Source organism: Rhinopithecus bieti, unplaced genomic scaffold (assembly GCF_001698545.2).
Source record: "Rhinopithecus bieti isolate Rb0 unplaced genomic scaffold, ASM169854v2 scaffold_19737, whole genome shotgun sequence".
In the NCBI taxonomy this organism is placed as follows: domain Eukaryota; kingdom Metazoa; phylum Chordata; class Mammalia; order Primates; family Cercopithecidae; genus Rhinopithecus; species Rhinopithecus bieti.
In genome coordinates, this window is record NW_016809683.1 from 377,412 (window position 1) to 393,512 (window position 16,101).

General features: G+C 42.8%; 1 protein-coding gene across 5 annotated transcripts in view; it reads right to left on the reverse strand.

The window, feature by feature from the left end:
* LARGE1 (LARGE xylosyl- and glucuronyltransferase 1) overlaps positions 1 to 16,101 on the reverse strand; it is a 653,148-nt gene that overhangs the window by 280,543 nt on the left and 356,504 nt on the right. For all 5 annotated transcript variants that reach the window (XM_017890120.1, XM_017890121.1, XM_017890123.1 and 2 more), the window contains one exon: positions 2,289 to 2,460. In XM_017890120.1, coding sequence (XP_017745609.1) covers positions 2,289 to 2,460 — 172 coding nt within the window. The remainder of the gene's footprint in view (positions 1 to 2,288; positions 2,461 to 16,101) is intronic.

Genomic DNA, 16,101 nt, shown 5'->3' on the forward strand with positions numbered 1-16,101 from the left:
GTCCTGACCTTGGCCCATATACCCTGCTCAGCCCCAGGAGCTGCCTTGAATCTGAGAGTCCTCCAAATCAAGTCCTTGGGCCAGCTATGGGAGCAACAAGAGCTCTGGTGCCTTCCCTGGAATGGATGATATCAGTGTATTTAAAATAACCATGATAATTCATGTTGTTATTGGCTACAGAGCTCCACTAGCACTATAGCCATTGCAAGCTGCAAGAGAATAAACGTGATTTCCTAGCTACAGCTCTACAATTTCTGATGACCTGTTCTGGTGACTATGGTGGTTATACTTATCCAACGGAGACTTATAGCTCTAACTGTATGGTGCAGGTTGAGTATTTTTGGAAAAAGACTCTAAGATGGAAGTCAGCATACAAGGTTTATTAGAGAGAGCTCTTGAGAACAGCACCTATGAAAGGGAAGGGGAAAGCAGGACTAGGCAGAGGGGAAAATCGACCTGTGAGGCAGTCTCCAAGTGTAGCAGATGATCCTGCAGGATCTCATGTCCATCAGTCATTCCATGATGTGTGGCGTCCCGGGAAGGGGTGTGGCCACAGGCATGGCCACTCACTTCAACTAAGGCAACTGCAAAAAGGGCCGATGCCGGGGAGCCTCTTCTGCAGGGACTACTCCCAGCAGCTGGGGTAATAAGGTCTTTATTCCCAAAGGAGAATGTGGGAGTCTAGTGCATACGACCACCATTCTCATCCGATGAGACAGAGCACAATTAGGAGCTCCTCCATGACACCTTCCCAGCTACCTTCTCTAACCCCTCTAGGAGAGGTGACAACTCTCACTGTCCTCTCATTACTCATCTCCTTATTTGGAGAGCCAGTCATACTGCTTGACACCCAGTAGGGATGCAATAAACGCTGGCTGAAGACATGTATCACTGAACACTCAACATCAGCATAAAGAAATGAATAAAACACCATGTAATTATAGAAAAACTGCCCCTCGTGAGTTCACTGTGATCAGAAAGAGAAAAACAAAGCAGACACGATAGGGGAACTTGAAAAGGGCAGTGGATGGAAGCCAAGACACAGGCACTCTGATCTCACCTCTGGGAAAAGCCTGCATCCCTCTGAGCTTCCGTTTCTTTCTTTATGAAATAAAAGGACATGTCCACGCGTTCTATGAAGATTAGAGAGCTGTGACATACTCAGTTTCAACAGTTGTCCTAAATGAGGTCATTGTCAGTGTCATTATTGACATGAATAAGAAAAGTAAATTTTGATTCCGACAAGGGAAAGAGTCCCAGGGATCACAATGTCATTCCCATGATTTGGTGAAGACTTTCCTCAATTAGCCTAGAGCTCAGACGCCCTGAGAAGGAAGCAGGGAGTGACTGGGGCAGGCAAGGAAATTCACTCTCTGTTCATGAATAGAAACAGAAACCAACAGGAATATCCCGTGATTTATGAAAATGCTGGGATTTAAAATCATTAAGTAGTGTCTTGCTTTCATAGCATATGGAGCTAAGAAGAATGGCAGAAGGCATTTTAAACACAGAAGGGGCCAGTGTGCAATTAAAAAAAAAAAAAAAAAAAGGAAAATTTCACTGTCGAATTTCTTTCTCAATGTACTCATCCAATATAGAAGAATTTTAAAACAATATAATTTTTAAAAAGACATCTGGGAGAGAGGTATTAAAATAACAGTCTGAGATTTGTGCTAACCTGCCACTTCTCTCACATATCCATGCCACAGTTAATACACCTACCGAGCTCACGACTTCCCACTAGGTACTCTCCTGTACTTCGAGGCTGTGACGAGAGTTACAATAGCAGCTATAAAGAAACCCACCAGACTAGAAAGAATGTCTTGTAAAGCCAAACACATACATCTCCTTAAAATGATAAACCACAACGTTAATGAAAGCAAAAGCTCTAAGAACATTTTCAAAAACTCTGGAATCAATACTCATCTCTACTACCTCACAGGCTTTCTTGGCAATTAGACTATCCGTGGATAAAAAGAAAACCAATGAACGCACGTGCCAACACCAGTATGTGAACACTCCACTATCTGCATACAAAATACACACATTTGATATTCATCTGTTAAAAAATCTTCATTTACTAAAGAAATGTAAACATGTTTCTGTTTTACTCTATTATTTTTCAAATCCAAGCAGAGCTGATATTGAACCGTATTTGTAATTCCTTACCTACCGCATTAGCACAACCTCATTTGAGGTGACCTCACCTTTTTTAAACAATCAACCCCTACTCTTGGCAAGGTGATACCTACAAGGATATCGGGAAGAAGCAAATGGGCTACTATTACCTTTGAACTTGTGGAACACAGCCCACAGCTCTGCAATGTCGGTGGCAAAGGTGATATCTGTGTCAAGGACGATGACTCTCTCCAGGTTGGCAGGAAGAGTCTTGGTCAGGACAAGCTTCATCAGACCATAAATCCCAGAGTAATGTTTATTGGGGATCCAGGAAACTTCAGACTAGACAGAACAAAGCAGAGAGGGAGTTGGAGAAAGGGAAAAAAAGAAAAATCACTATATTAATTCTTTGCTTAAACATCATAAATAGAGCCTAACACACGAAAAGTATCCAATACAAATTTGTTGAATAAATGAATGAGTTTTCTTTTAAAGATTTATATAATTTGCATTTTGACACGTGAAGTTTTCTGGAGGAAAATGTATCTGAATTAAGGGAGAGGAAAAGTAATAGTTGTGAAATAATTATTACCACAAATCCTATGTTGAGATTTTTAAATAAAACTTTTGTTATTATAGAAATTAAATAGATCCACTAGAGAAAAAAAGGACATGCAAAAACATAAAGGTCCAAAAACTGAATCCCACTACATATACTTTTGCAACCAATATCAAATTGTTCCTATGTACATATATTTCTTTAAATCATATTCCATTTACGTGTCATTAAAGATTAGTGGGTAACGGTATTGTTAAAGCTTATGCTTATTCTTTTAAAACTGTAATTGAATAGATTGCTACTACTGCCTTCTCTTTATTCTCAGATAAACCCACAAGGAGGACCTAGTCATCATGCGACACTCTTCACCTGACAGCAATAGAGGACACACACATAGGACAGAAATCAACCACCCATGGAGCACTGACATTGTGATCCTCTCATAATATAATGGAACAATCAATGGCTCGCAGATGGGCAGAGTCATCAGCAAGGCACACACACGGGTGCCATTTTGTGTCCAAAGGCAAGGATAAAAATAAAAGCACCAGTGTGATGAAAGCTCTCATATATGCACAGTCATTTATGAAGATCATCGTGGGCAGAGGCCCCAACCTGGCCACTATGGGGAGTTTCCATGGGAGCCAAAGCACACTTATTTTCAAGCGGGTAACCCTTTTAATAGAACCCTTTAAAATGGGGAATATGGCCACCTTACCAGGATTCCAAAAAATATTCATCTCCTTTGACCTTACCTTTGACTATGTTGAGGAGATGTTCGTTAAAAAATTCAGATTTAAAAATTCTGTTTTAGACACCAAAGATGTTCATTACCATGTTACCAAAGGCAGCCATCAAAATGCCCCAAAATGGAACAATTAATTCAAACATGAGACTCTTTTCTTTCTGATAGCATCCTATGTAATTGTTTAAAACAAAGTGGATTAAGATGTAGTTTCTAAAAACCTGCATATGATGTTAAAGGGGAAAAAAACAAGCTTTAAAACTGCTTTTACTTAAAAGCAACTATGTGTAATCAAACCAAATGAAACACATTCACCCAAATTTTATGCAGAGAAAGAAAAAATAGCAGCAAGACATCCAATTGTGTCCGGAGTTGGTTCCTTCTGGTGGGTTCTTAGTCTCACGGACTTCAAGAATGAAGCTGCAGACCTTTGTGGTGAGTGGCACAGCTCTTAAAGGGGGTGCAGACCCAAAGAGTGAGCAGCAGCAAGATTTATTGTGAAGAACAAAAGAACAAAGCTTCTACAGCTTGGAAGGGAACCCCAGCAGGATGCTGCTGCTGGCTGAGATGGCCAGCTTTTATTCCCTTATTTGTCCCCGCTCACATCCTGCTGATTGGTCCATTTTACAGAGTGCTGACTGGTGTGTTTACAATCCTTTAGCTAGACACAGAGCACTGATTGGTGCGATTTTACAGAGTGCTGATTGGAGCATTTACAATCCTTTAGCTAGACACAAAGCACTGATTGGTGCGTTTTTACAGAATGCTGATTGGTGCACTTACAATCCTTTAGCTAGACACAAAGTGCTGATTGGTGCGTTTTTACAGAGTGCTGATTGGTGCAGTTACAATCCTTTAGCTAGACACAAAAGTTCTCCAAGTCCCCACTCGACCCAGGAAGTCCACTGGCTTTACTTCTCATTAGTTTCAAGAAAAAGCATCCCTAACTCTGTGTATGAGACCCTGTCACCTTACACCCAGGCATCATGGAGGAGGGGAAAACGGACAGGAGTTCAAAACTGGGCTCTAGCCCCACAGAGCATTTGATCTCTCTAAGCCTTGTTTTCTTTACCTGTAAAATGGAGTGTGTTTCAGAGATGGAATGGGTCTCATGAGTCAGCATGGAGAGCCTGTCTCATAGCTTCCCTAAATTGGCCTCCTGTGTGCCTGTTTTCCCACCATCACCAGACTATGACATGTTTGAAAACAATGTGGTTACTTAGTTTTTCTTTTAAGAGTAGTTGCTCATTTTTAAAAGTTGGTAAAATGGAGATGATGCCTACTTCACACGGTGGTATAAAAATTAAAAGATATTAAAGGACTCAAGGGCCTGGTACCCACCCTTCTTCCTGATCCCTCTATCTTATTCCAAGTATTTAGACATCAATGCCTCTTTCAGTACTTCCTGATGAAGGTAAGGGTCTCCAGGATGTATGCAGGAGAACAAAAAACCGAGGTGGCAGGGTCAGACATGCCTGGATTTAGATTCTAGTATCATCACTTCATCGCCATGTCACCTTGGACAGGTTTGCTCAGCTTGTCTGAGTTTCTGCTATTTATAAAGGTCATCCCTCCTTTTTAAAAAAAATTTTAAGTTTAGATTCTGGGGGTACACACACATGTTTGTTATATGAGTACACTGTGTAATGGTGGAGACTGGACTTCCCGTACACCTGTCACCTGAATGTTGAACACTGTATCCAGCAGGCAATTTTTCACCCCTTACCCAGCTCTCACCCTCTCTTCTTTTGGAGACCCCAGTGTCTATTATTTCCAACTTTGTATCCATGTATGCCTATTGTTTAGCTTCCACCTGTAAGTGAGAACATGTGATATTTGATTTTCTGCTTCTGAGTTAGCTCACTTAGGATAATGGCCTCCAGCTCCATCCATGTTGCTACACTTACTTCATCTTATCAGGCAGGGTGTGGGTGGAAACAGCACACTCTCCTGGGGAATCTAAGGAAGATTTAATAAAAGGACTATTTAATCTAAGTATATGCAGAATTAGGGGCAGTTTAATAAGAACTGTGCAGTTACTAGAGGACAGGAAGAGTACTTGGGGCCAGTACTACCCCAAGGCCAAAAGCGTCTAGGCCAACAGATGCTGGAATCCAGAGAGAACTGCCGTATGAGTAAGGCCATCTGGCTGAGGCAGTGACCTTCAGCAGAGGGACACAGCCTACCTGTGGCAACCCATAAGCCAGAACAGGAAAAAACATCTCAATGTTACCCTCCTCCTGCCCACCAGTATCCCGGGAGGGGAGCCCTCTGGTCAACCCTAATGGAAACCAGAGCGAAAGTGAGATTAGAGATGCTTTATGCATCAGCCTCATGGAGCATAAAGTGAGGGTTAGGGCAAGAGAGTACCTAGAAGGAAAAACTCACACAACCAACAGAGTCACACAGTTAACAAAAGGACAAATTAAATGAACAACAACAAAATCAAAGCACAATGCCTTGGCCGGGTGCAGTGGCTCACACCTGTAATCCCAGAATTTTAGGAGGCTGAGGCGGGTGGATCACCTGAGGTCAGGAGCTTGAGACCAGCCTGAACAACATGGAGAAATGCCATCTCTACTAAAAATACAAAATTAGCCGGGTGTGGTGGCACATGCCTGTAATTCCAGCTACTCGGGAGGCTCAGGCAGGAGAATCGCTGGAACCTGGGAGGCAGNGCACTGATTGGTGCGTTTTACAGAATGCTGATTGGTGCACTTACAATCCTTTAGCTAGACACAAAGTGCTGATTGGTGCGTTTTACAGAGTGCTGATTGGTGCAGTTACAATCCTTTAGCTAGACACAAAAGTTCTCCAAGTCCCCACTCGACCCAGGAAGTCCACTGGCTTTACTTCTCATTAGTTTCAAGAAAAGCATCCCTAACTCTGTGTATGAGACCCTGTCACCTTACACCCAGGCATCATGGAGGAGGGGAAAACGGACAGGAGTTCAAAACTGGGCTCTAGCCCCACAGAGCATTTGATCTCTCTAAGCCTTGTTTTCTTTACCTGTAAAATGGAGTGTGTTTCAGAGATGGAATGGGTCTCATGAGTCAGCATGGAGAGCCTGTCTCATAGCTTCCCTAAATTGGCCTCCTGTGTGCCTGTTTTCCCACCATCACCAGACTATGACATGTTTGAAAACAATGTGGTTACTTAGTTTTCTTTTAAGAGTAGTTGCTCATTTTAAAAGTTGGTAAAATGGAGATGATGCCTACTTCACACGGTGGTATAAAATTAAAAGATATTAAAGGACTCAAGGGCCTGGTACCCACCCTTCTTCCTGATCCCTCTATCTTATTCCAAGTATTTAGACATCAATGCCTCTTTCAGTACTTCCTGATGAAGGTAAGGGTCTCCAGGATGTATGCAGGAGAACAAAAAACCGAGGTGGCAGGGTCAGACATGCCTGGATTTAGATTCTAGTATCATCACTTCATCGCCATGTCACCTTGGACAGGTTTGCTCAGCTTGTCTGAGTTTCTGCTATTTATAAAGGTCATCCCTCCTTTTAAAAAAAATTTTAAGTTTAGATTCTGGGGTACACACACATGTTTGTTATATGAGTACACTGTGTAATGGTGGAGACTGGACTTCCCGTACACCTGTCACCTGAATGTTGAACACTGTATCCAGCAGGCAATTTTCACCCCTTACCCAGCTCTCACCCTCTCTTCTTTTGGAGACCCCAGTGTCTATTATTTCCAACTTTGTATCCATGTATGCCTATTGTTTAGCTTCCACCTGTAAGTGAGAACATGTGATATTTGATTTTCTGCTTCTGAGTTAGCTCACTTAGGATAATGGCCTCCAGCTCCATCCATGTTGCTACACTTACTTCATCTTATCAGGCAGGGTGTGGGTGGAAACAGCACACTCTCCTGGGGAATCTAAGGAAGATTTAATAAAAGGACTATTTAATCTAAGTATATGCAGAATTAGGGGCAGTTTAATAAGAACTGTGCAGTTACTAGAGGACAGGAAGAGTACTTGGGGCCAGTACTACCCCAAGGCCAAAAGCGTCTAGGCCAACAGATGCTGGAATCCAGAGAGAACTGCCGTATGAGTAAGGCCATCTGGCTGAGGCAGTGACCTTCAGCAGAGGGACACAGCCTACCTGTGGCAACCCATAAGCCAGAACAGGAAAAAACATCTCAATGTTACCCTCCTCCTGCCCACCAGTATCCCGGGAGGGGAGCCCTCTGGTCAACCCTAATGGAAACCAGAGCGAAAGTGAGATTAGAGATGCTTTATGCATCAGCCTCATGGAGCATAAAGTGAGGGTTAGGGCAAGAGAGTACCTAGAAGGAAAACTCACACAACCAACAGAGTCACACAGTTAACAAAAGGACAAATTAAATGAACAACAACAAAATCAAAGCACAATGCCTTGGCCGGGTGCAGTGGCTCACACCTGTAATCCCAGAATTTTAGGAGGCTGAGGCGGGTGGATCACCTGAGGTCAGGAGCTTGAGACCAGCCTGAACAACATGGAGAAATGCCATCTCTACTAAAAATACAAAATTAGCCGGGTGTGGTGGCACATGCCTGTAATTCCAGCTACTCGGGAGGCTCAGGCAGGAGAATCGCTGGAACCTGGGAGGCAGAGGTTGCACTGAGCAGAGATCACACCATTGTACTCCAGCCTGGGCAACAAAAGCGAAACTCTGTCTCAGAAAAAAAAAAAAAAAGCACAATGTCTTGTATATAATAGGTACAAAACACGTTTCTGGAACAGATGGATGGATGATGGATGGATGGATGATGGATGAATGGATGAATGAACGGATGAATGGACGATGGATGAATAGATGGATGGATGGATGATGGATGAATGGATGGATGAATGGATGAATCCATCCAAAACACATTTCTGGAACAGATGGATGGATGGATGGATGGATGGATGAATGAATGATGGATGGATGGATGGATGGATGGATGGATGAATGGATGATGGATGGATGGATGGACGGATGGATGGATGAATGGATGATGGATGAATGGATGGATGGATGGATGGATGGATGGATGATGGATGAACGGATGATGGATGGCAGGCAGGCATAGGAAGGCAGGCGATTTGTCTACAATCCCATAGCAAGCAAGGTGCAAAGCTCTAAGAGTCACAATTTGCCAGGAGAAGGTTTGTGTTCTTTCCCCAAACTACATCATCCTTCCTTTGGAGTGAGATTCCTGACTAGCCATCATAGTAAGATCCGAGGACTCAGTGAGGAATTCCCTCCCATGTGCTTTATAAACATCTTCCTCATGAAAGCCCTGGCCTTTGGGGCTCAGCTCAGCCTCCTCTCTCCTCTAACAATCTGCCTGAACTGAGGCTTGGCAATCATCAGTCCATGCTGCAGAGCCGTGCTATTTAATCAGACCTTTGATTAACTTACTCATCTATTTTGGTTACCATCAAAGCAGGAGAGCTGGGTGAAGACTGAACACCAGAGTGATGGGTTAAGCTGTCTAATTAGATTGCCCTGACTCTCCGTTTTATTTTTAACACACATGTGAGGCACTCAGTTACACCGCAAAACAGGAAGACTACAGGAATAAATTAATCTCAACATGAGCCCAGTCCTGAATGTCGCTCCAAGTCCCCAACTTAATACATAATCAATTAAGTCCGAGTGTCCAATTAGTCATAAAGGAGGCAATGGGATGAGTTTGTATTCAGAAAGAAAGCCCCAGGAAAAGGTGGAAAATTAAGAAATTTTGTGGAGGGGAAAGAACGTGTGGCAAGAAGCAGGTACATTTATTACGAATAGCTCAGCCTCTTAGAAACAGCATGATATCTAGCACACTCTTCCCCCACCTCCGTCCATACTCTCCTCCTCCAAGTCTCAACTTACAAATCACTGCCTTCCAGCCACCACCACCCCCACAGCCCCAGGCTGGATTAGGGGCTCCCAAAACAAGAAGCAAGCTGTTTCCCTTCCTCTGGCACAGCATGTTATCCTGCTGGGTTCAATTTTCCATGCCCCTCTCCTGCACTTGACTGAAACTCCTTGAGGCAGGGACAATGTCTTTTTTACTGTGGTAACAACATAGTAATTACTCAAAAACTGCTTGATGAATGTGCATGACTATGGAGTCAGCCAGGCCTGAGTTCATTTTCCTCTGACATTTTCCTCACCTAGGAGCAGAAATGTTCACGATTGCTAAAATCCAGGGTCAGTACGGTGCAATGGAAGAGGCAGTTTGTTGAGCCCCGAAGCCTGGGCTATAGAACTGGTTCCACTTTTAATGAGCTGTGTGACCTCAGGTCACTCACTTAACCTTCTTGAGTCTTAGTTTTCTCATCTGGAAAATGGGGGCCTACAATGTTACGGTATTCACAGGAGAAGGTGTAGCATCCAGCCTCATGCTGGGCAAGCAACAGGTCTCCGCCAAGCCCATTTCTCCTCTCTCAGGGAATGCCTATCAGCAATACCCAAGTTCAGATGACTCAGAATTTGGGGCATGATAAAAGCAGCAAATTCTGGTACCTTTGAAAGTAAAGGGGAAGTCAGGAATGCAGATGGTTTTGTCACGGGAAATAAGCTACTTATCACCTTGTCCTATGTTTCTTTAAAAAACGAGGCAGGCGGATCATGAGGTCAGGATATGGAGACCATCCTGGCCAACATGGTGAAACCCCGTTTCTACTAAAAATACAGAAATTACTTGGGCATGGTGGCGGGCTCCTGAAGTCCCAGTTACTCAGGAGGCTGAGGCAGGAGAACTGCTTGAACTCAGGAGGCAGAGCTTGCAGTGAACCGAGACAGCGCCAATGCACCCCAGCCTGGCGACAGAGCGAGACTCCATCTCAAAAAAAAAAAAAAAAAGAAAAAAGAAAAAAGAAAAAATCACAAGCTGAAATCTGGAAAATGTAAAGTCCCTCCCTCTGGTAGATCTCCAAACCTGGACAGCACACTTTGGGTTTGAGGAGGAGGAAAAGTGCGTGGGAGTGATTAGCCATGCAACCTTTGGGGCAGTCTCTTCATGCAATCCACACTGGTATTAATCTCATTTCCACGCTGCAACACACTTCAGTCCAACCAGGAACTTCTCACATCATGGGCTCAACGGAGAGAAGAGCACCCTCAAAGGCAGGTTGAGGAAACCTGGAGAGCACCACGCAGATTTCCCCAAGAGCATCCCATACAGAAGACAACACCTGGCAGAGTAATAACCCACCGTGTTGTTCATCATTATCAACACGCCAAAGGGTTCATGTAATTAAAAGATAATAAAATGAGAGTTAGTTTATTCTAAGGGGCAGATCATTATCCTTGCAATGGCTGTTAATAATTCTAAGCAGCATGGTCTCAACTCCAATCAGCAAAAATGCAGTCATGCCCAAGATTATCACCTAATTCACTTACGTAAAGGGAGCACAGGCAACCCCAGGTTTTAAGGGTTTTATGTAAACTGGGGGGTGGGGGATGCTTTCAAAGGGAAATTTGCCTTCCTGAAGAATCTGCCAATTACCAGGTAGACCCAAAGGGGAGCATCTATGAGGCGGTGCAGGTGGTTCTAGGGTATATCTGATGCCAGGTGGTCCACAGAAAAGTTGACCAGATTAGCAGTATGAGCATGGAGGCAGAGGACTAGACAGTGGACACACCTCACCTCTAAAGGTGACTGCTCAAAACACAGGGGATGGAGGAAAGCCATGTCTCAATGGTGATGACACATTTCTGACCTTTGATGAGTAAGGGAAAGACAGGAAAAGAGGCTGGTTTTGTCAGGAAATGATGCTCATTCCTTCTTCGAGATGTGGATTTCCAGGAGTCATTGAGATACCCTAGTCAAGATAATAATAGAAAATACGCCTAGCACATACTGGGTGTCAGGCATTGTGGCAAGACCTTTATATGGGCTGGCCTATTTAAACCCCTCCTAACAAGCTTAAGGGTTATATATTATTTAGTACCCAAAGTTTGGGGGTCCTTTCCCTTACCTCAACTTTCAGTCCTCCAGTCCTAGATACTCTATTCTGAAATGATGTGTTTCTCTCTTCCCCTCCTTTCCCACTGGCCCTGGCCTATTCAGATGTGCTCTTCACTCTTCTGATTTACTATAGGGTCAGGACTGAGCCTCTGCCTCCATCCAGACAAATTTTCATTCTCCAAGCAGCTTTTCAGATAATTAGGTACAATGTCTTTAGAGCTGGGCATTCCTGGCTTCCAAATCTCTCCAGGCCTAAATTTTCTCACCTGTAAAAAGGGTAATAGTAGCATATCCTGCTTCCTTCCTAACGTGTTACTATATTTGTAATCTGTAAGCTCCCCTCTACCATACTGGAAATATTTTTTGCTCAAAACAGATTGCTTACCTATATTAACATTTTGCTGTGGATTGCAAATCACCTTGACATATTTTAAAAAATTAAAAAAAGAAGTCATCTCAGCTGCAGAATGTTTGAAAAGTCATTTGCCTTTCATGTTGTTTCTGAGTGGTTGTCTTGGCAACCAACCTATATGTTCAGAGTATAATTGTTAAGAAATAGAAGTGGGGTGGGGCTTAAGATGCTGGGACAGAGACACTGGCGGATGCCTTGGAAGAAGATCGTGAAATGAGCACGAGCTTTGGAGTCTGTTTGGCCCAATTCTGAATCCTGACTCTACCATAACCAGCCTGGCAAACTCACCTATGTCTCAATCTCCCCACCCATAAAACAGAGAAAACAATACACATTGCATGAGGTTTGAAAAAGCATTAAATGAGGTAGTAGAATCATAGTGCCTAGCACAATGCTTGCCACATAAGGGCTCAATATGAGTGTTTAAAATGGTTCATGACACATGCCATTAATCCCAGCACTTTGGGAGGCCAAGGTGGGTGGATCACTTGAGGTCAGGAGTTCAAGACCAGCCTGGCCAACATGGTACAACCCCATCTCTACTAAAAATGCAAAAATTAGCTGGGCATGGTGGTGCATGCCTGTAATCCCAGCTACTTGGGAGGCTGAGGCAGGAGAATCACTTGAGCCCAGGAGGTGGAGGCTGGAGTGAGCTGAAATTGCACCACTACACTCCAGCCTGGGCGACAGAGTGAGACTTTGTTTCAAAATAAATAAATAAATAAATAAATAAATAAATAAATACATACATACATAGAAATAAAACAAAATAAAATAAATAAAATGGTTAACAACACATACTCTGGAGACTGTCTAGGTTTGAATACTGGCTCCATCATTCACTGTCTGGGTCATTCTGGGCAAGCAGTTAAATCTCTATGTACCTCAGTTTTCATCTGTAAAATGGGGCTACTTACAGCACATATTCCATGGGATTGTGAGAATTCTGGCGCTATATATAAGCAATGGCTATTGTTAACTGTTAATATTATGACTGATGATAATAAGAGCAAAAGACAATATTCACCTCTATTAAAGGCATCTGCTGTCGCACACCTGTAATCCCAGCACTTTGGGAGGCCGAGGCAGACAGATCACCTGAGGTCAGGAGTTCAAGACCAGCCTGGCCAACATGGTGAAACCCCATCTCTACTAAAAACACAAAAATTAGCTGGATGTGGTGGCAGACGCCTGTAATCCCAGCTACTCGGGAGGCTGAGGCAGGAGAATCACTTGAATCCAGGAAGTGGAGGTTGCGGTGAGCTGAGATCAAGCCACTGCACTCCAGCCTGGGCAACAAAGTAAGACTCCATCTCAAAACAAACAAACAAAAAGTCATCTGCATTTGTGAGTATTCATCCTTGGCAGCACAGAGAAACTCCAGTTTAGCTCGGTTGAGATCATTTAATGGGACATTTATGGAACACCTTAATATGGGGCAGGTACTGAGGAGGGTGAGGGACCAGGGTCCATGATGAAGGAAACATGGCTGATGTTCTCAAGGAGTCTGTGGTTTAGCGGATATTCAGTATCCAGGACTGCACAACAAGTTACCTCAAAATGCAGCAGCTTAAAATAGCAACAGTTATAAACTCAAATGGTTTCCGTGTGTCAGGAATCTGGGAGTGTATTCGCTGGGGGTGGTTCTTAGGATTCCTCATGAGGTTGCAGTCATCTGAATACTCGCTCTGGGATGTAAGATCTAATTCTATGCTGACTCCCACATACGTGCCTGGCAGGTGATGCCAGCTGTCAATAAGAAGGCTCAGGTTTTTGCCACATGGACCAGTCCAGAAGGCTGCTTGAGAGTCTTTACAACATGCTGGCTGGGTTTCCCCAAAGTGAAGTCCCAAAGACAGCAAGGTGGAGGGAAGGCTATTTTGAAGACTTGGCCTCAGAAGGAACATGGTATCATTCCTGCAATGTCTTACTGGTTATACAGGTAAGTTTATGCAATGTGGGAAGGGACTAGACATGGGAGTGAATGAATGCTAGGAGGTGGGAATTACTGGGTGCCATCTTGGAAATTGGCTACCACATCTCTAATTATAAAATGGTATGAAACTGCACTGTGATATTTCCAAGTACAGCCATCCTCGGAGTCTGTGGGGTACTGGTTACAGGACCCCTCTTGGATATCAAAATCCAAAGATGCTCAAGTCTTGATATAAAATGGTGCCATATTGCATATAACCTACGCACATCCTCCTGTATACTTTAAATCATCTCTAGATTACTTCTAACACCTACTACAGTGTAAAAATTACGTAAACAGTTGTTGTATTGTTTTGGGAATGACAAGAAAGTCTACACATGTTCAATATAGATGCAACCATCTGATTTTTTTTTTCAAGTGTTTTCAACCCTTGGTGGGTTGAGATATGTACAGCAGTGGTCCACTAGAAGGACGATTAAAGGGGAGTGATAAGAAAGGAGGGACAACAATCAGATAGAGATGTCTGGAGGAAATAAACCTTAAATTTGGTCTTGAAAAATGAGTTGAAAATTGAGATTCTCAAATATTGGGAGAAAAGCATGATAGGACAATGAAGGCACAGATAAATAAACAATTGTGTGTGTGTGTGTTTGTGTGTAACATAACTATAGTCTGATACACTTAATGAAAAAACTTACAGCTGAAAATGATAGAGATGGATATGGAAAGGCAGGACAGGATCAAATGTTGGAGAAGACCAGGACCATATGCCATGCAAAAGAGCACTGGATAATATCCCAGAGATGGTTGGAAAAACAAAACGGGTTTCATTAGCTAAGAGATGTGATCTCATCTGTATTTTTAGAATATACTCTAATGATTTATGGAGGAAAGATTAACAGAAGGCAGCTGAGAGGCATCAGAACCTTGGAGGAAGCCTGGTGAAAATGCAGATTCCCAGGATCCTACTGAGAGGTTATGATTCATTAGATCTGTGGAAGGGCCTAGAAATCCGTATTTTAAAACCAGCACCCCGGGTGACTCAAAAGCAAATCTCCACAGATTACACTCTAAGAAACACCAAGTTAGGAGACACAGAAAATGCTATTTCTCAAGGTCTTCTTGGCTGAATCATTTGCACTGGATCAACAACCAACTTATTGTTCAGAAACAAGTCATAAGACAGCCCCAAGCTTAAGTGCCCCATCTGAAACTGATACTTTGTTGGATTTATAGGGAGAGTAGACCTTTCTCACATATTAATAAAAGAAAGTGTTGACGTAAGATCAGGAGTTCTTTAGCTATCTCTATGCCTCATAGGTAGTTAATGACAGTGAGGCCAGGAAGGCTTCTTGGCTGTACTTCTCTTTACATTTAGAAGTCCTATTTCAATACAAGCAGCTCTAGGTCAGCTACAGCAAAATTCAGTAACCAGCATCAACAGGAGAACTGAATGACATATTTCATGTCTTCTTACATTAGCAACTTAGAAGAAAATGTTGTGAGAGCTTTAAAACTGGTCTTTGCAGGTGACAGCAATCTCCTGTAAGCATCAATGAACATTTATTCAGACATACAACCCAAGCCCATAATAAGATTAGCTGGCTTGCACCTAAAAATGCTCATTATTCAGAGGTCTACTAAGAAATGATCTTCTGCAAACATAAGTCATTCCAGAATGACGACAAAGGTGAAGTGAACCAAAGGGAATGTGATCGTGGATCTACAGACACGTCCCTCCTCCTATCGGTGGCACAAAACCCCTTCCTCTCTCATCGCCCATCAAGACGCATCCTCTACTTAGCTTTGCGAAGCTTGAGAGGATTGGTCACTGGAGCATTTACAGATTGCTGGAACATCCCTCAGTACTTTATGTTACGAAATGGAGCATTTCAAAGCACTGGGAGTTCTGATTTGTGAACTGGACTGCTACAGTGGTTTAATTTCCTGAAATATAGCTGCCTTCTTAACTAATAGATTTTTCAATGCACTGAGGAGAAAATTGCATTAGCTCCTGCGTAGCCTGATCTTAATATTTTTAGAAGCTGCAATTCTTCTTATTACAGTGCACAGTATGTATTTATGTATGTAGACTTAGCACAGTGTCTGACATATAGGCACTCAATGAATAGTTTTGAAAAACCAAAACAACGCATTTATACAAACAACACTTACTGAGAACCATTGCTTCTGATGGGGATATACTGATGGACGGACCTGCTTCATTCATTCATCATTCATTCACTCATTCATTTACTCAACAAACACTTCAGAGACTTCTAAGTGTCAAGTTCTGTGCCAGACGCTTGCTTTGAGGAAATAACAGCACCGTTTTTGAAATTATAACAAATAATATTTGTTATAATATTTATTTCATTTTAAAATAT